Source organism: Peromyscus eremicus, chromosome 4, assembly GCF_949786415.1.
Source record: "Peromyscus eremicus chromosome 4, PerEre_H2_v1, whole genome shotgun sequence".
Classification (NCBI taxonomy): domain Eukaryota; kingdom Metazoa; phylum Chordata; class Mammalia; order Rodentia; family Cricetidae; genus Peromyscus; species Peromyscus eremicus.
The window spans coordinates 51,665,406-51,680,813 of record NC_081419.1 but is presented as its reverse complement, the minus strand read 5'-3'; the positions used below and the strand labels follow the sequence as shown (position 1 = coordinate 51,680,813).

Below are 15,408 nucleotides of genomic sequence, written 5' to 3'. Positions count from 1 at the left end.
GTGCCATGAAACTGAATAAAGAGGCAGACATATCCAGGACTGCACAGAACGCAATTAATTCACAATCTACTGAGAGGAATGTGGTCCGGGGTGGATTTAGGGTCAGAAGAGGGGACATATAGAGGGGTCAGAACTACTCTAGAGTTGCCCTAGGAAAGCTTTGTAAAAACAAGCCTAAAAAGGTATGGAACTACTTCCTAAGTAACTTAGCTAAATACAACACAAAGTCCACTACTATTTAAAAGAATACCAAACCAAACCAAACAACCTAGCACTCAACAAACAAGATTACAACACTATTTCCAATCAAGTTACTGCAGGGCTAGAGTCCATCTTCACAGGAGAGTGCCTGTCTAACTCGAGGCCCTTGGCTTGATCCCCCAATACATACAAAATCACTAGATACATGAATAAGCAGAAGAATATGACTCCAAGCCAGAAGATGATTACATCAACAAAAAGACTCAATCCTCTCAGAGATGATGGCATCAGCAGATTAGAACACTGAAGAAGATGTTATAAATATGATAAATATTCTTGGGGATTCAAAGACAAACAGGAAGGCAGTGAGAGAAGACATGGAGAGACACAAAAGCAGCCAAATGGAATTTGTAGAAATGAAAAGCACAGTATCTGAAGTCAAAGTCCCACTAAATGAGATAAAGAGCTTAGATGATGCAGAAGGGAAGGCCCGTAAACCATCATAGTAGATACACAACCTCCGTGTGATTTACACAGCTTCACTGGCAGCAACATCTATTACTAGAGTAGATTCCCCATTGGGATAGGAATTGAGTCTGTATCATATCGAAGACCCACACAATAAACATAGAAGTACACACACACTGGGATCCTGATTGTAAGCCTATGTCTGACTTTGCAACCACAAGTCCTAGATGCTATTTTTCATAAAAAGAGAACAGCTATGGTGTGGTGGCTTCAGTGAAAATGGCCCTTGTAGGCTCATACATTTGTATTCTTAGTCCCCAGTGAATGAACTGTTGGAGGAGATGTGGCATTCTGAGTGGGATCTGAGGTGTCAAGAGCCCACACCAGTGCCAGTGTCTCTCTTTCTGCTTGTTAGCTGAGGATTAGGATGTAAAGTTCTCAGCTACTTCTCCAGCACCATGCCTGCTTCCATGCCACCATGCTGCCGGATCACCATGGACTAACCACTCTGAAACTGTAAGTAAGTCCCCAATTAAACGCTTTCTTTTATAAGACTTGCCTTGATCATGGTTTCTCTTCACAGCAACAACACTGACTAAGACACAGGAGCCGCTAAGAAATGGCTCAATGGAAAAACACTTGCTACAAGCTTTGAGTTTGGATCCCCAGCACCCAAATAAAAGCCAGGAGTGGCAGCTCACACCTGTAACCCCAGTGCTGGGGGTGTAGAGGCAAGCTCTCAGGAGCTGTCTGGCCAGCCAGCCTAGCTAAAAACATAAGCTCCAGGTTCAATGAGAGACTCTGCCTCAAAAAGTCAGGTGAAGAGCAACTGAGAAAGACATTGAACATCAAACCTCAGGCTTCCAGATGCGCAACCAAGGGTATGCACACCTGAACACACATGTGAGCATATACAAAGCCACACACAAACAAAATAAGACAAAACATACAAACAAACAAAAATGTTACTGTTAAAAGATAACTAAAAGAAGTAGCAGTATGGCCAGGGGTGATGGTAATAATCCCAGCACTCGGAAGACAGAGACAGGTAGATCTCTGTGAGTTCTTGTCTACACAGTGAATACCAGGCCAGTCAGAGCTGTATAGTAATATCCTGGTTCAAATGTTTTTAAAAAAAGAAAAATGTTTCTGAGGATTGAGAATCTGAACTTGACCCTAAAAAAGAATCAGTACTTTCTCACAATGGTTTAATACTTCACACATATCAAAAAAATAGCTTACACTATCCTAATGCTCTCTGTTTTATTCAAACTATATTTTTATTGAGTATAAGATTATATCACTCCCATATTTACACAAAGTTCAATTTTTTGTTATGTGAATGCCAAAATTACCTTTATGCTTATTCAGAAGCTTGTATCCCTGACAGTATCTGCTTGATGAAGTCATCATTGAAGCTGTGTTAATGTAAGAATATGCTGCGGTAAAGTCAAAGTCTTCCCTGCCATCCCACCAGCCTTTCTGCTTAGCATAGTTTCTCATGTCAGGATGCTCCCGGTCAATCTTAGTTGTTATGGAGAACTGATTGGAAATATTACGAACTCCTGTTTCTAAAGGATGAGAAGGAGAAGAAAAGTTACCTTTAATATAAAGAATCTATCTCTACATTATGATTTTTAAATCACTATTTAAACTTAATGTAAGTTCTCTGCCATGTACATCTACTACATATTCTAAACAATTAAATTTTAAAATTAAACTTTGAGATAACGGTAGACTCAAATGTAGCTATGTGAAATAACCCAGAGAGATAGTATACATTTCATTCAGTTTCCACCTATCACAGTTTATGAAACTATAGAATAATATCACAACCAGAACATTGGTATTGATAATGTCAAGAAAAATATTATTTGTACCATGTTACCCTTTCATACCAAAGCCATGCACCTCCCAATCCTAAGAACCCATTAACTCCAGGTACCCAGTATATGCTTTTTCACTCTAATTTAACGCCGTGTCATACAGTATATAGTGCAGGAGCTGGTCAGATAGCCCAGTGGGTAAAGACACTTGCCACAAACCTGACCACCGAGTTCAACCCCCAGAGCCCACATGATGGAAACTAATTCTCAAAAGTTGTCCTCTGACCTCCACACGTACCACAGCACACATGTCCACATACACACAAATATATTTTTTAAAAGAATGTTATGTAAGTGGAATTGTACAGTAAATCCTTCTGGCTTTTTTTAAAATTACCTAAAATTTTTTTTTAAATGTACATTTGTTTTCTTGTGTGCATGTGTGCAGAGGCCCCCTTTTACTATGTGTTTTCTGGGGATCAACCTCAGGTTGTCAGGGTTGGCAGCAAGCACCCTTACCTGCTGAGCCATCTTGCTGCCCTGCCTCTGGCCTTTTTACCTCGCATGATTCTGTTCAACATGCTATCAACAGTTCATTACTTCTTTATTACTGAGTAGTATCTCATGGTATGATGTACCACACTTTGTTTAGCCTTTCAATACATGTATATACTTCGCAGTGACCAGATGCAGGTGATTAGCTACCTATCAGACATGTATCACTTCTGTGCTGGAGATACTCAAAACAACAATCTAGTTCTTGAGATCATTTAGTAAGAGAAAGAGAAAGCAACAGCAAGGTGATCTCAACAGGATAATCAGACCCAGGAAGGCATTCATTTTCCACGACCAGGTAAGGCTTTTTTCAATGGTATCCATTCCTTTGTCTTTCACACAGCATGTTCATTCAATAAAAGAAGAAGTGGTCAATGATATAATCTGTTCAATTAGCGTAACAATAAAATACATGAAATATAATTTTATATAGTTTATTAAAACATAGAAAATGTCAAACATAAAAATATACAAACAGTATTTCTAAAGCCCATGAAAATAACTGGCAATGACCTATTTCGAAAAATAACAGCCAAATCTCCCACAGGAGGCTCCTTCATGAAGTCTTCTGAACTCCTCCAGAAGTTCACAATGACTCTTCCTTCCTCGAATGTTCACAGCACCCATGGGTCCACATCATTCACTCAATTGATTAATTAATTAATGTTAATTATATACTGGGTACCTGGAGTTAACTAACTAACTAATTAATTAATTGAGGCAAGTTATCTAGAGCCTAGGCTGGACTCAAACTCTGTATGAAGCAGACAATGATCTTTGTTTTGGTTTTTGGTTTTTCAGACAGGGTTTCTCTGTGTAGCCCTGGCTGTCCTGGAACTCGCTGTGTAGACCCGGCTGGCTTCACACTCAGAGGTTTGCGTGCCTCTGCCTCCAGAGTGCTGGGATTAAAGGTGTGTGCAACCACTGCAAGGTGACAATGATACTGAACTTCTGAGCTCCCTACCTCCATACCTCCCAGATGTTGGGATTATAGGATGTGCTACCATTCTCAGCTTTATGCAATAATACTGGTGATTAAACCAAGACTTTGTACAGGCTGGTCAATACCAACTGAGCTACGTCCATTTAGTCTTTTTCCATGTGTCTCCTATCTCTTTTGTAAAACTAGGAGATTCAATAGATGAGCACACAAGAAGCATATGATTATGTTTCGACATAAGGCAATCCTCTAACTATAAAACAATAAACTGAGACTAGGGATGGAAGACCCACTCACTACTTTAAGTTGCTTTCTGTCTCTGGGTTTCTGCACTTGAAATTAAGACTGGCCCCAGAGAGAGCTTAATGGGTTGTCTGAATTCAAATCCGCAGGGCTCATGTAAAGTTGGGAATGGTGGTAGTGTATGTAATCCCAGAGCTTCTGTGGTGAGATGGAAGACAATGCCCAGGAGATCCCCAGAAGCACCTGGGTCATACAGTCAGGCATACATGGGGGCAGCAACACTAGGAACCCTGCCACCAAGAGGACAGTGAGTCACCAGAGGTCATCCTCTGACCTTCACTTGTACACAGTGGCCACGCATGTCTCCCCCACATATACACACACACACACACACACACACACACACACACACGCACACACACACACACACGTACATGCACACGCGCACACACACAGGAAGAAATAAGAGATAAGAGGCGTATCTGACCATAAATAAATCATGAGGGGGTGGGAATGAACTCCAAAGCAATCAGACTTCATCAATGACATCCAATTTTGTCTTATGACTGTGTCAATACACTCTTTCCAAACACTGGCCCAAAGCCACAACTCCCTTTTCTTTACCTCCATACTTACACATGATACAGTTCTGGAATTCAGTCCAAAGTTAGAAAAGTAGTTGTTAAAAAGAGAAAAAAACGCTATAAATAGCCAAAAGCTGCTGCGGACATAATGCTACCTGCTTATTTTTTATAAGCATGTTCATCATAGTTCTCTTCCCTTTATGTGCTTCCTAATTTTAACTTTGCTCTGCAATTTATCCTTTAATGCAATGGATTATAAATCTTGAAAGGCAAGTAAATGCATTAGTTACCGTTAAGGATAGATTTTATTAATTATATAACTATATAAATCAAATTGCAAACAGTTGTTCATACCTTGGACTTTTTCTGCTGCCCAGTACTTCCCTGAAGTCTCCAGAATCCAGGCTTCATTCCTATCAGCTATCAGGAAACTGTTATAATAGCTAAATTCTTCACCCTCTGCACAATTTCCACCTTGGCCATATTTTTCTAATAAGTCAACAATGACATCGAGAGCTTTTTCAGCTGTATCAGCTCTTTCAAGGCCAAGTCTAAAATAAAAATATTGAAGATCTCAAATTAAAAATAATTTTCTTTATTCATCTTAACTTCATGTTCAAGAACACCATGTTTACTATACTCAAAGTAAAAAAAAATGCAAGTTAATAGGTAAAATACAATCTTTTAAAGTCTTACTTCTGAAGGCATAGGGACAATAAGAACATTCTTGGAGTCAACTTCCATCTTGGTAACTTACTGCAAAGTTATTTTATCTCTAAGACTGAGATATTGCTTTGTAAATTGAAGATATTAATCAACCATGTAATAAAGCAATGCAGTCATTTCTGGTGAGTTATAATTTCTAATTTTGGCCCCTCTCCCAATTAACAATGCGCATGGGTGTGCATAAGTGTCAGTAGGTGTTCGTGTGGTGCATATACATGTTTATGTGGGTGTGTGCCTAGGGTATGCATTCATGCAAGCATGCACAGAGAAGCCAGAGCTTGATGTCCGACAGCTTTCTCAATTGCACTCCACCTTATTTTATGAGATAGAGTTTCTCAGTGAACTGGAATTTACCAACTAAGCTAGACTAGCAACCTAGCAAGCCCCAGGAACCTGCCTGCTTATGAGAGATGCACATGAGTGTTCGCGATCAAACTCAGGTCCTCAAGCTTGAGCAGTAAACACTGTATGGATCGAGCCATCCACCCTAGACTCATTAATGATATTTAAGAGTCATGAAATTGCATGCTGGTGTGAAAATGGATGCTGGTTGTTGTTCGACCACTTCTCACATAATCTGCAGTGAGGAAACAACATAACAGCTACCTGACAAGGTCCATGCCCAAAAGTGCTTCCTCCTTAGAAACATTTTCTCTTCCCCACACAGCTTCATTGCCAATGCAGACTCCATGCTCGTTGGCTCCCATTTCTGCCCCCCACAACCAAGCTGGGCGACTAAGGACAACAGCATAAGTTTCAGGAACTTGATCAATTTCTATGTAAGTACACTGTAAAAAGAAAAAGTCATATAACTATAAAATCAAGAATGGAAAATTACCAAACTGTAGAATTTAAAACACCATTTGGAAGACATGATCATTATGAAGATAGATGAAATGGAACCAAATTGAAATTTTCAATAATAAAAGCATTAACTTTAAAACTCATTCAGAATTGGCTCTAAAGCATTTATTGTTTAAATACTTCCTGAGTATGTCTTATTACAACACATGTTATAATACATGTTAGTTACAAAGACAAAGGAACACAAAGCTTCATTTCAAGAAACAAAGACTTCTCCATTGACTAAGATAAAACAAATGCTAAGTATGAAGGCCGGAAGAGAATGAACAGAGCCACTATGGCATCTTAGCAATGATGGGTATTAATCTTCAAACTGTTTCATGGAGAATAATTAATATGAGTTGAAGATTAAGAAAGCAGTTCTCAAGTTCAATGTCTAGTATGTCCTGACTAGTGATCTATGTACCCATAGGTACTTGAACCCTTAGTCAGATGAGCAAGACCTGCCACAGAGGCCCACATTTAATGTGTAAGTGACCTATGAGGATTCTTCACAGCAATGGACAGAGTGGGAACTTGACTTCCACAATGGGCTAGATTTAAACTCACACGTACAGAATAGAAACAATATCCCCGACGAATAAACAGTTACAGCAAAAGAAAACTATAGCCTAATATACAAAAAAAGTCTTCTATTTAATGCATATTAGTGTTAGAACATCCAGAATCCACAAAGTTCAGAACAATAGAAGATAATATAAACATCTGAGTTTCATGTAAATAGACTATTTAAATAAAAAATTTAAAGGACATTTTATTTAATGTGCATGTAAGAGGTGAGGGAAAATACATAAAAATGTATGTTGATGGTATTATCAAATGCCTAATAAACCTTTTTTGATGGACCACAAAACATATTTATAGGGCTGAAAATGTGGTTCAATTGGTAGACTATGTGCCCAACATACAAGAGGCCCTAGGTTTGATCCCCAGCACCAGAGGAAAAAACCAAAAAACTGTTGTTTATAAAATCTGAAATAATTTTTCTTATTCTATACCAAGAAGAATCCCCTTGATCTGTCAGCTGAAACCCCAGCTCTAACTAATTCATCCTTTTTTTTTTTAAAGATTTATTTATTTTATTTTACGAGTGCTTTGCTTGTATGTTATTTCTGTGCATGTGTGTCTGATGTCCACAGAGGTCAGAAGAGAGCATTGGATATCATGGAACTGGAGTTATGGATGGTTGTGAACCACCATGTGGGTACTGGGAATCAAACCTGGGTCCTCTGCAAGAACAGGTGCTCTGAACCACCGAGCCAACTCTCCAGTCCCATTCCTCAATCCACAGTATAATCTAGATGTTCCTTCTCCGCCACCACAGCCTGCTACCCTTACCTAAGGTCAGCATTTAAGCCACCCTACTCTACTGTGCTGTTAGTTACATCCACCATCCATTCTTGTCCAGGTTTTAACAACCGACTTTAAATCCCTCACCGCAACTAACATATATAACATATAAAAAAGTTCAGCTATTTAATCAAAGAGATAACCATTTTTATTATTTTAGCAGAAGTCTATTTTAGATTCAAACCATTTTCAACCTTAAATTCTTGAATTTTAACTTGAGTGGTTTTCTGTCACTTGGTAGCGATTGGAAGAAATAACCATTTATGGGTCTGGAGAAGCGGCTCAGTGGCTAAGAACACCTGCTGCTCCTGTAGAGGAGCAGGGCTCAGTTCCTGGCACCCACATGACAGCTCACAACTGTCTAGAACTGAAGCTGCAGGGGACCTTGCACCCTCTCCTGACCTCCTCAGACACTAGGCACACCTGTGACGCACAAACACACACACAGGTAAAATATTCAGACACATCCAATAAAATTAAATTGTTCTTTAAAGACACATCCATCATTAGTATGTTTAAAGATAGAGACTGCTAACACAACATATATTTTTACCTACCTTAAGACGTTTTCCCAAATCATTATAAACTGCCGCTGGACAGTAAATGACTTCTTGTACTTCATCGAAGAGTCTGTCTGAATTTTTTCCAAAAATTACCCTGTTACCAACTGTAGCTGGAGGTAATGCCACAAAAGTGTCACAGGAATAGGGTTCCATTTCTTTAAAAAAAAAGAAAGAAAGAAATCATACAGAAGTTTTAAAAAAAAAAAAAACATTTTTAAGTACACATAAAACAAAGAGCTTGCCGGGCGGTGGTGGCGCACGCCTTTAATCCCAGCACTCGGGAGGCAGAGCCAGGCGGATCTCTGTGAGTTCGAGGCCAGCCTGGGCTACCAAGTGAGTTCCAGGAAAGGCGCAAAGCTACACAGAGAAACCTTGTCTCGAAAAACCAAAAAAAAAAAAAAAAAAAAAAAGAGCTTTTCTCTATGACCACGGATATACCGAAGAAGGGGACATAGTAAAACCTTAAATGTCATACTATTTCTGTGCATCCCAGGGCAGCAAGGGGTATATGGTAAGACCTGTCTTAAATAAATAACATAAACTATAAAAATTAGGATATGATTTAGTAATTAACCAAGTACTACCATAATACAGTGGCATGGCTACTGTGTGTGTCTTAGTCTGCTGTATTAGTGTATGCGTGAGGCTCCTTACTCGACAGTGAGATCCTAGAGAATGTCTTGTTAATCTATCGCTACTGGAAATTATGTAAGGCCGGGCATGGTGGTGACACCTTTAATTCCAGCACTAGGGAAGCAGAGGCAGGAGGATCTCTGAGTTTGAGGCCAACCTGGTCTACAAAGTTCCAGGACAGCCAGGGCTGTTATACAGAGAAACTCTGTCTCGAAAAACCAGAAAACAAACAAAATCCCAACTGTTAAGGTTTCCAGGTGGGAGTTTGTATTTGTACTTTATAAATCCTGGTTGTAGAACTAACATACAAATTGTCTTCATTTGTGATTTGGAAAATCCTCTATTTTTATTTTGCTTTCAGAACAGACATAGTTTCAGTTTCCTTCTTTTTTTTAAATGTCTTAAGATTTGTTTTTACTATTTATGTGTATGTATTACGTGTCTGTCTGCCATAAGTATGCGGGTGCCCAAGGAGGTCACAAGATGTGCCCAAGAAGCTGGAGTTACAGGAGGTTGTGAGGCATCTCAAGTGCGTGTTGGGAACTGAACTCGAGTCTTCTGGAAAATCGTCCAGCTATCTTAATCGCTCAGCTCCCTTCCCAGCCCAGTTTCCTTCTTTTATAAGAACCGAATCTTAGTATGGTTTTTATACACGAGCATTCTGACCATTTTAAAACTGAATAAAAATATAATAACTATAAATAAAATCAATATATTTTACTGGAAGGAACACGAAGCAGGGTATGGCGGCAGACCTGTCATCTCGGCACTTGGCAGGATGAGCTAGAGTTTAAAGCTAGCCTGTGCTACATAATTCAAGAACAACATAGTGAAACTCGTTTTCAAACGAACAAAATGAGTTCACCACGAAACACTGTAAAGGTTCTTCTGTTCTCAAAGATGGGAAGAAGTGACCACTGTTCTTCTTTTCTGTCTCCTCTCTGAAAGTTTTGATCTCCCATTTACAGAGCTCCAAAGTTAGCTACCCCAACACATAACTCAGGCAAGCTATTGATTCTCTTCCTCTTTTCTTCCAGGCTCATCAGTAAAATAAAATCAATACCACCTAGTAGTGCTATTTTGAGGATTGATTCAGCGTGACGCTGAAGGTGAAAGCCCAGCTTGGTGGTGCACGCCTGTAATCCAAGTTTGAGGGTTATATGGACCGTGTCACAAATAAGACAAAATTGTCACAAAATTACCTGGAACACACTCGATCCTCACACGAAAACTGTCACCTGTTTTAAGCTGGCTTATTCTTATCCTTGCTAGAGGTCAGTGGATTAACGGCCATACCCATACCAAACCGTAGGGCCATCAAGCCGCAGTTGAGAGGCACAGTAACCGGCATAGCGGCAGCAACTAAGATAACAGCACCCAGGGAGGAAAGCCCTTGGCCCTAACGTGTTTTTATCATTCACGGCGCTTGTTGAACATCTTTCTGCATAGCTGGAAATAACCGAAGGAAGCGGGTCTAGTGGCTCACGCTTTAATTCCCACCCAGCTCTCGGGAGGCAGAGGCAGGGAGGATCTATGAGTTCGAGGCCAGCCTGATCTACTTAGTTCAAGGACAGCCAATGAATGCTCGATAGTGAGACTCTGTCTCAAAAAAACAAACAAAAAAAAAAACCCCATAATTAATAATAACAACTGGAAGTGAAGAGCCCCGGTTCTTGAGGCGCTAACAGTCTATTCCGGTGCTTTAGGCAACACTGATCTTTTGAGTCTCACAAACGTCCTACAGTCGGCACGAGGCTTCCTGTCTCCATAAACTACATGGGAACTGCGCTGGAAAAAAAAAAAAAAAAAAGTTTTTGCCACTGGAGTCGGCGTTGCCAGGAAGTGCTGGGCTCGAACTTCCAGACCTCGCCCGCTCCCGAAGCCTGCGCTCGGGGCGAAGCTGGCTGCCGCAGCAGAGCCCTCGGCGGCCACGGCGGCCCGCGACCCCGCCGACAGCCACGCTCGCGCACAGTCGGCTCCCCGCGCTTACCGCCAGCTGCGCACGCGCGGACGACGGGTCAGCCTCCGCCGCTACCAAAAGCACTCGCCGGAAACGAAGGGGCGGGCCCGGGAGCTAATCGTCGGAAGTAGTCCCCTTGGACCTCGGAAGTTCTCTCCCCGGCTCGCCTTACAGTTCCTGTGACGTTCCCGGAGTTTGTTTACGTCCCTCCCAGACCTAGCGCCGGGCTTCTCCATCTGCGACTCCAAGATGGGGAAGTCGTTCGCCAATTTCATGTGCAAAAAGGACTTCCATCCGGCGTCCAAATCCAACATCAAGAAGGTGAGGGAAGGGGTCCGGAGAGGGCAGCGATGGGCTGGGTCCCGGGACAGGCGTGGCCACCTCTGCGGGCCCGGAGGCGTCGCCCCTTCCTCCCGGCTAACGCCACCAACCGAGTGGTCCCCACAGTCCAGCCCTGTCAGTCAGTGTGGAGACCGACGCCGTGGCTCGGCAACACTGCCTTCGGCCGGTCCGGTCCGTCTCCTAGAGCCCTAAGACCAGCCCCGTGAGCTCTGCTTCCCTGTGGCAAGCCTCGCTGCCTCACGGAGATCTTCCGAGAGAACGCCGCCCCTGCCTTCACTCTCTAGCCCCACATCTCCGTCCAGCAGTGTGGTGTCCGATGGCCGCATTCAAGTTCAGCGTTTTTAAAAAAGTACAGGTCAACCAAGGACTGGACACTGGACCGAGGCGGGAATTACAGCGCGAAAGAATGGCGACGGAGAGTGTCTGAGCTTTGGAGTCAGAGCAGGATTCTTCTTAGTTCAGTACAGTCACATTTAGCCCCGAGGCCTCGCACAAAATATTTCATGTCCTGATCGTTAGCCGCCTACTCTACTAAATAAGGGTGACAGTGTCAGGTGCCCTGATGTGTAAAATTGTTAGGAAGATTAAATGAGATAGTATGGGGAAAGAATAGAAACGGGAAAGGCTTAGCACTGTGCATCACGAAAAGTGATCAAAAGTACACAAGCTTGTGAGACTATATTAAGCTTTTAGCTGTTTCTAAGCCAGTTGTGGGTCCTGTATGTTACCATGCATGTAAAGAATGTTATGTATATATGAGCATACATGTACATTACAATATCTGTGGAAGAATACAAGAAGTGCTAACACTGGTTATCTGCGAATATAGTTATTTAATTTTTTTTTTTCAAGACAGGGTTTCTTTGTGTAGACACGGCTGTCTTGGAACTCACTCTGTAGACCAGGCTGTTCTTGAACTTACAGAAATCTGCTTGCCTCTGCCTCCTGAGTGCTGGGGTTAAAGACTTGTTACTTAATTTTTAAGTCACTTTCCAAAAAAAAAAGAACTTAACTAGGTCTTTCCATCTCTGCCTTACCCCTTGACCCCTGACCCCCAAAGTCTTATTCTGTTTATTTTGTACATAATCCTATTCCCCACGTGTCTTTTACACATTTCATGGCCTCTTTTTTGAGGCAGGGTCTCCTGTAGTCTAGGCTGGCTTCAAACTTGCTATCCAGGGAAGATGGCCCTGAACTCCTGATCCTCCTGTTTCTGCCTCCCAAATGCTGAGATTCCAGGTGTAAGCCACTGCACTTGACTTCCATTTCTCCTTTTTAAGTCATAAAATAGTTTATAATGTGCAGAAGAATCATGAGCACTTTGGCAATGGACCCGTGTTTTATTTTTTTTTCAGTTAATGTAATAAAAGTTCTTGAGCAGTTGAGACTAGTTAAATAACTGTAAAATCTAAAACTTGAGATACATGGTAAGTTTTCTGGTTTTTGTAGGTGAGGGGGCTTGTTTTCAGACAAGCTGGCTGTCCTGGAACTCTTAGTATTCCTACCTCAGCCTCCTGAGTTCTGGGATTACAGACATGAGCCAACACGCCTGGCTAACTAAGTGTAGTTCGTTATAGAAGCAAGCTTCTGGGGCTATCAAGATGGCTTAGTGGATGAAACACTTGATGGATAAGTGTGAGGTCAGAGTTTGGGTCCCCAGCACCCACATAAAAGCCAGGTTGGCATGGTAGCCCATTTGTAATCCTAGCCTTCAGGGGATGAAGACAGGAGATCCTCCGTGCCAGCTGGTAGCTAGACTGATGGAATTGTTGAACTCTGGGTTCAGTGGGAGACCCTGCCTCAGTAAGTAAAATGGAAAGTGACTGAAGAAGATAGTTTGTTTCAAACCCTGGACTCCCTATACACATGCATGTACACAAAACAGACTCCTTATTTAATCCAGTTGTTGAATTATATTGTTTCACTAATGTAGGTATGGATGGCAGAACAGAAAATATCATATGATAAAAAGAAACAAGAAGAATTAATGCAACAGTACCTTAAAGAACAAGAGTCATATGATAACAGGTAAGTGCCACGTTATTAGTGATTTTAGAATAATCAGTTGCACGGGAATAATCACTTACTGAGCTAGCTCCTCTCCCATAATTATATATGGTCACCTTTTCCAAATTTACCTATTCACATAAAGCACAGCTTCATTTGACTCATCCAGACTGTGAGCAAATCCTAAATGAGGCAGAGCTTGCAGAAATAATAAACACTTCATGTTAACTCTTGAGCCTGATTAGAAAGGTTTCTCTTTAATACATTGGAGTGAAAGTATGCTCAGGACACTTAGAAGAGAAGCCGGGTGTCTTTGACCTGTGTGCTGTGGCTAGAGTCCATTCATTGGCTTCTTCTAGAATGGCACCTGCTTTTTAGTTATTCTCATTGTACTTGTATTTGGTTAATTGACTTAGGAGTGGTGTTTTGTTATATGGACTGTACTCTGAAGCAACATTTATTTTTGAAACATTTATATTTGAAACTTGAGACATTCATCAGTTTATGGATAATTGGATCGCACTGTTAACATTGGCATATAGGTATCTGTTCAAGACTAATTTCAGTTGCTTTGTTTATGTGCTCAGGAGTAGGATTGTTAGATCCTAAGGTAATTCTCTGGTTAGCTTTTTAAAGAACCATCACAATTTCCCATAGCCTAAGCTGGTCTTGAACTCCCTATGTAGTTGAGGATGACCTAAAACTCCCAAGTGCTGGCATGTGCTACTGTACCTGGTGCATGTGATGCTAGGAATCAAACACGAGACTTCCTGTGTGCCAGGCCAGCACTCTACCAACTGAGTTACATCTCAGCTCATTTATTAATGACCGTGCTGATAAGTATGAAGTGGTGGCTTGTTGTAGTTTTAATTTGTATTTCTTGATGTCTAGTGAAGCTCAGCTTTTCATGTACTTGATTTACAACTTTTAAATGGTGTTAAGACAAATTTACAGATTTGTTTAAAATATACCTAGGTTTTAAGTTTGTTTAGTGTTGCTAAGCTATCACCATAACGAATTTCAAAACATTTCATCACCTGAGAAGGAAGTGTGTTCATTTGTAGCCGTTCCCCATTTCCTAATTTATCCCGTTTCTGCCTCTCACAGGGAGTCACCATTTCACTTTCTACCTATGAATTGTTTAGAATTGTGGACACATGGCAGATGATCAAATGGTCTTTTGTGATTGGTTAATTTTTTTAATTTTTAAAAATGTTATTTGTATATGTATCTATATAGGGAGCATATGAGGGCTACTTGGTAGGAGGCAGTTCTCTCTTTTCACTGTGTGGGTGGGTTCCATGGATTGAACTCAGGTCAGCAAGCTTGGGTGGAGACAACTGGCCACTGATCTGTGTTACTGGCCCCTGATTTCTTTCATTTACCATATTTTTTTCTTTTGGTTTTTCGAGGCAAGGTTTCTCTGCATAGTTTTGCTGCCTGTCTTGAATCTCGATCTGTAGCCCAGGCTGGCCTCAAACTCACAGAGATCCGCCTGCCTCTGCCTCCTGAGTGATGGGATTAAAGGCGTGCGCCACCACTGCCGCTGCCCTGCTTCATTTAGCATGTTTTTGAAGTTCATCCACTGCATACGTTAGTATATGTTCCTTTTAATTAAAGAATAATGTTCCACAATAAAGATATATATTTATATGTCTTTCTGTTTTGTTTGGTTTTTTTTTCTTTCCTTTTTATTGGGGGGGCTTGGAGGGTGGGGGGAGTATAGACTCCAATAGAGAAAAAAATGAGAATTACATACAGTAATGTAGCATTTCCTTTGTGATTGCCATTTCCAAATACAAAGACATTTCATACTTAAACTTTAGCTTTTTCTAATACTTAACTTGGATTTTACAGTGTAGCCATACTGTTTGTTGTGGACCTTTTCCTTAAGAAGTACAACAGCAACATGCTGCACACCACAGAGCCTGTAGCAGGAAGTTTCAGTCACTACCTAAGGTGTTTTGTTTGTTTTTTAGGAATAGTCATCTCTGGCTTCATCTTATTAGCTATTGTAGACTTTTTTTCCCTTGTTCTCATTAAAAACTTAGTTTTTGTGGCTGGGAAGTTAGCTCAGTTTGTAAAGTGTTTATCATGAAGGTATGCGGTGGGCCTGAGCCTGCATTCCAAGTCCCCACATAAAAAG

The 15,408-nt window shown here is 41.1% G+C and overlaps 2 protein-coding genes across 3 annotated transcripts in view; one reads left to right on the top strand and one right to left on the bottom strand.

Moving 5' to 3' along the window:
* The window catches only part of Scrn3 (secernin 3), a 29,538-nt gene extending 18,475 nt beyond the window's left edge, over positions 1 to 11,063 (bottom strand). Inside the window, exons 1-5 of one of the 2 annotated variants that reach the window (XM_059260703.1) lie at positions 10,944 to 11,063; positions 8,315 to 8,475; positions 6,150 to 6,331; positions 5,172 to 5,368; positions 2,025 to 2,240 (exon numbers count right to left, since the gene is read on the bottom strand). In XM_059260703.1, coding sequence (XP_059116686.1) covers positions 2,025 to 2,240; positions 5,172 to 5,368; positions 6,150 to 6,331; positions 8,315 to 8,473 — 754 coding nt within the window. In that variant the 5' untranslated portion in view covers positions 8,474 to 8,475; positions 10,944 to 11,063. Of the gene's footprint in view, positions 1 to 2,024; positions 2,241 to 5,171; positions 5,369 to 6,149; positions 6,332 to 8,314; positions 8,476 to 10,155; positions 10,922 to 10,943 lie in introns of those variants that run through there. The other variant, XM_059260702.1, reaches the window with a different exon arrangement.
* Cir1 (corepressor interacting with RBPJ, CIR1) overlaps positions 10,945 to 15,408 on the top strand; it is a 31,250-nt gene continuing 26,786 nt past the window's right edge. The window contains exons 1-2 of the mRNA XM_059260700.1: positions 10,945 to 11,234; positions 13,189 to 13,283. Coding sequence (XP_059116683.1) covers positions 11,163 to 11,234; positions 13,189 to 13,283 — 167 coding nt within the window. The 5' untranslated portion in view covers positions 10,945 to 11,162. The remainder of the gene's footprint in view (positions 11,235 to 13,188; positions 13,284 to 15,408) is intronic.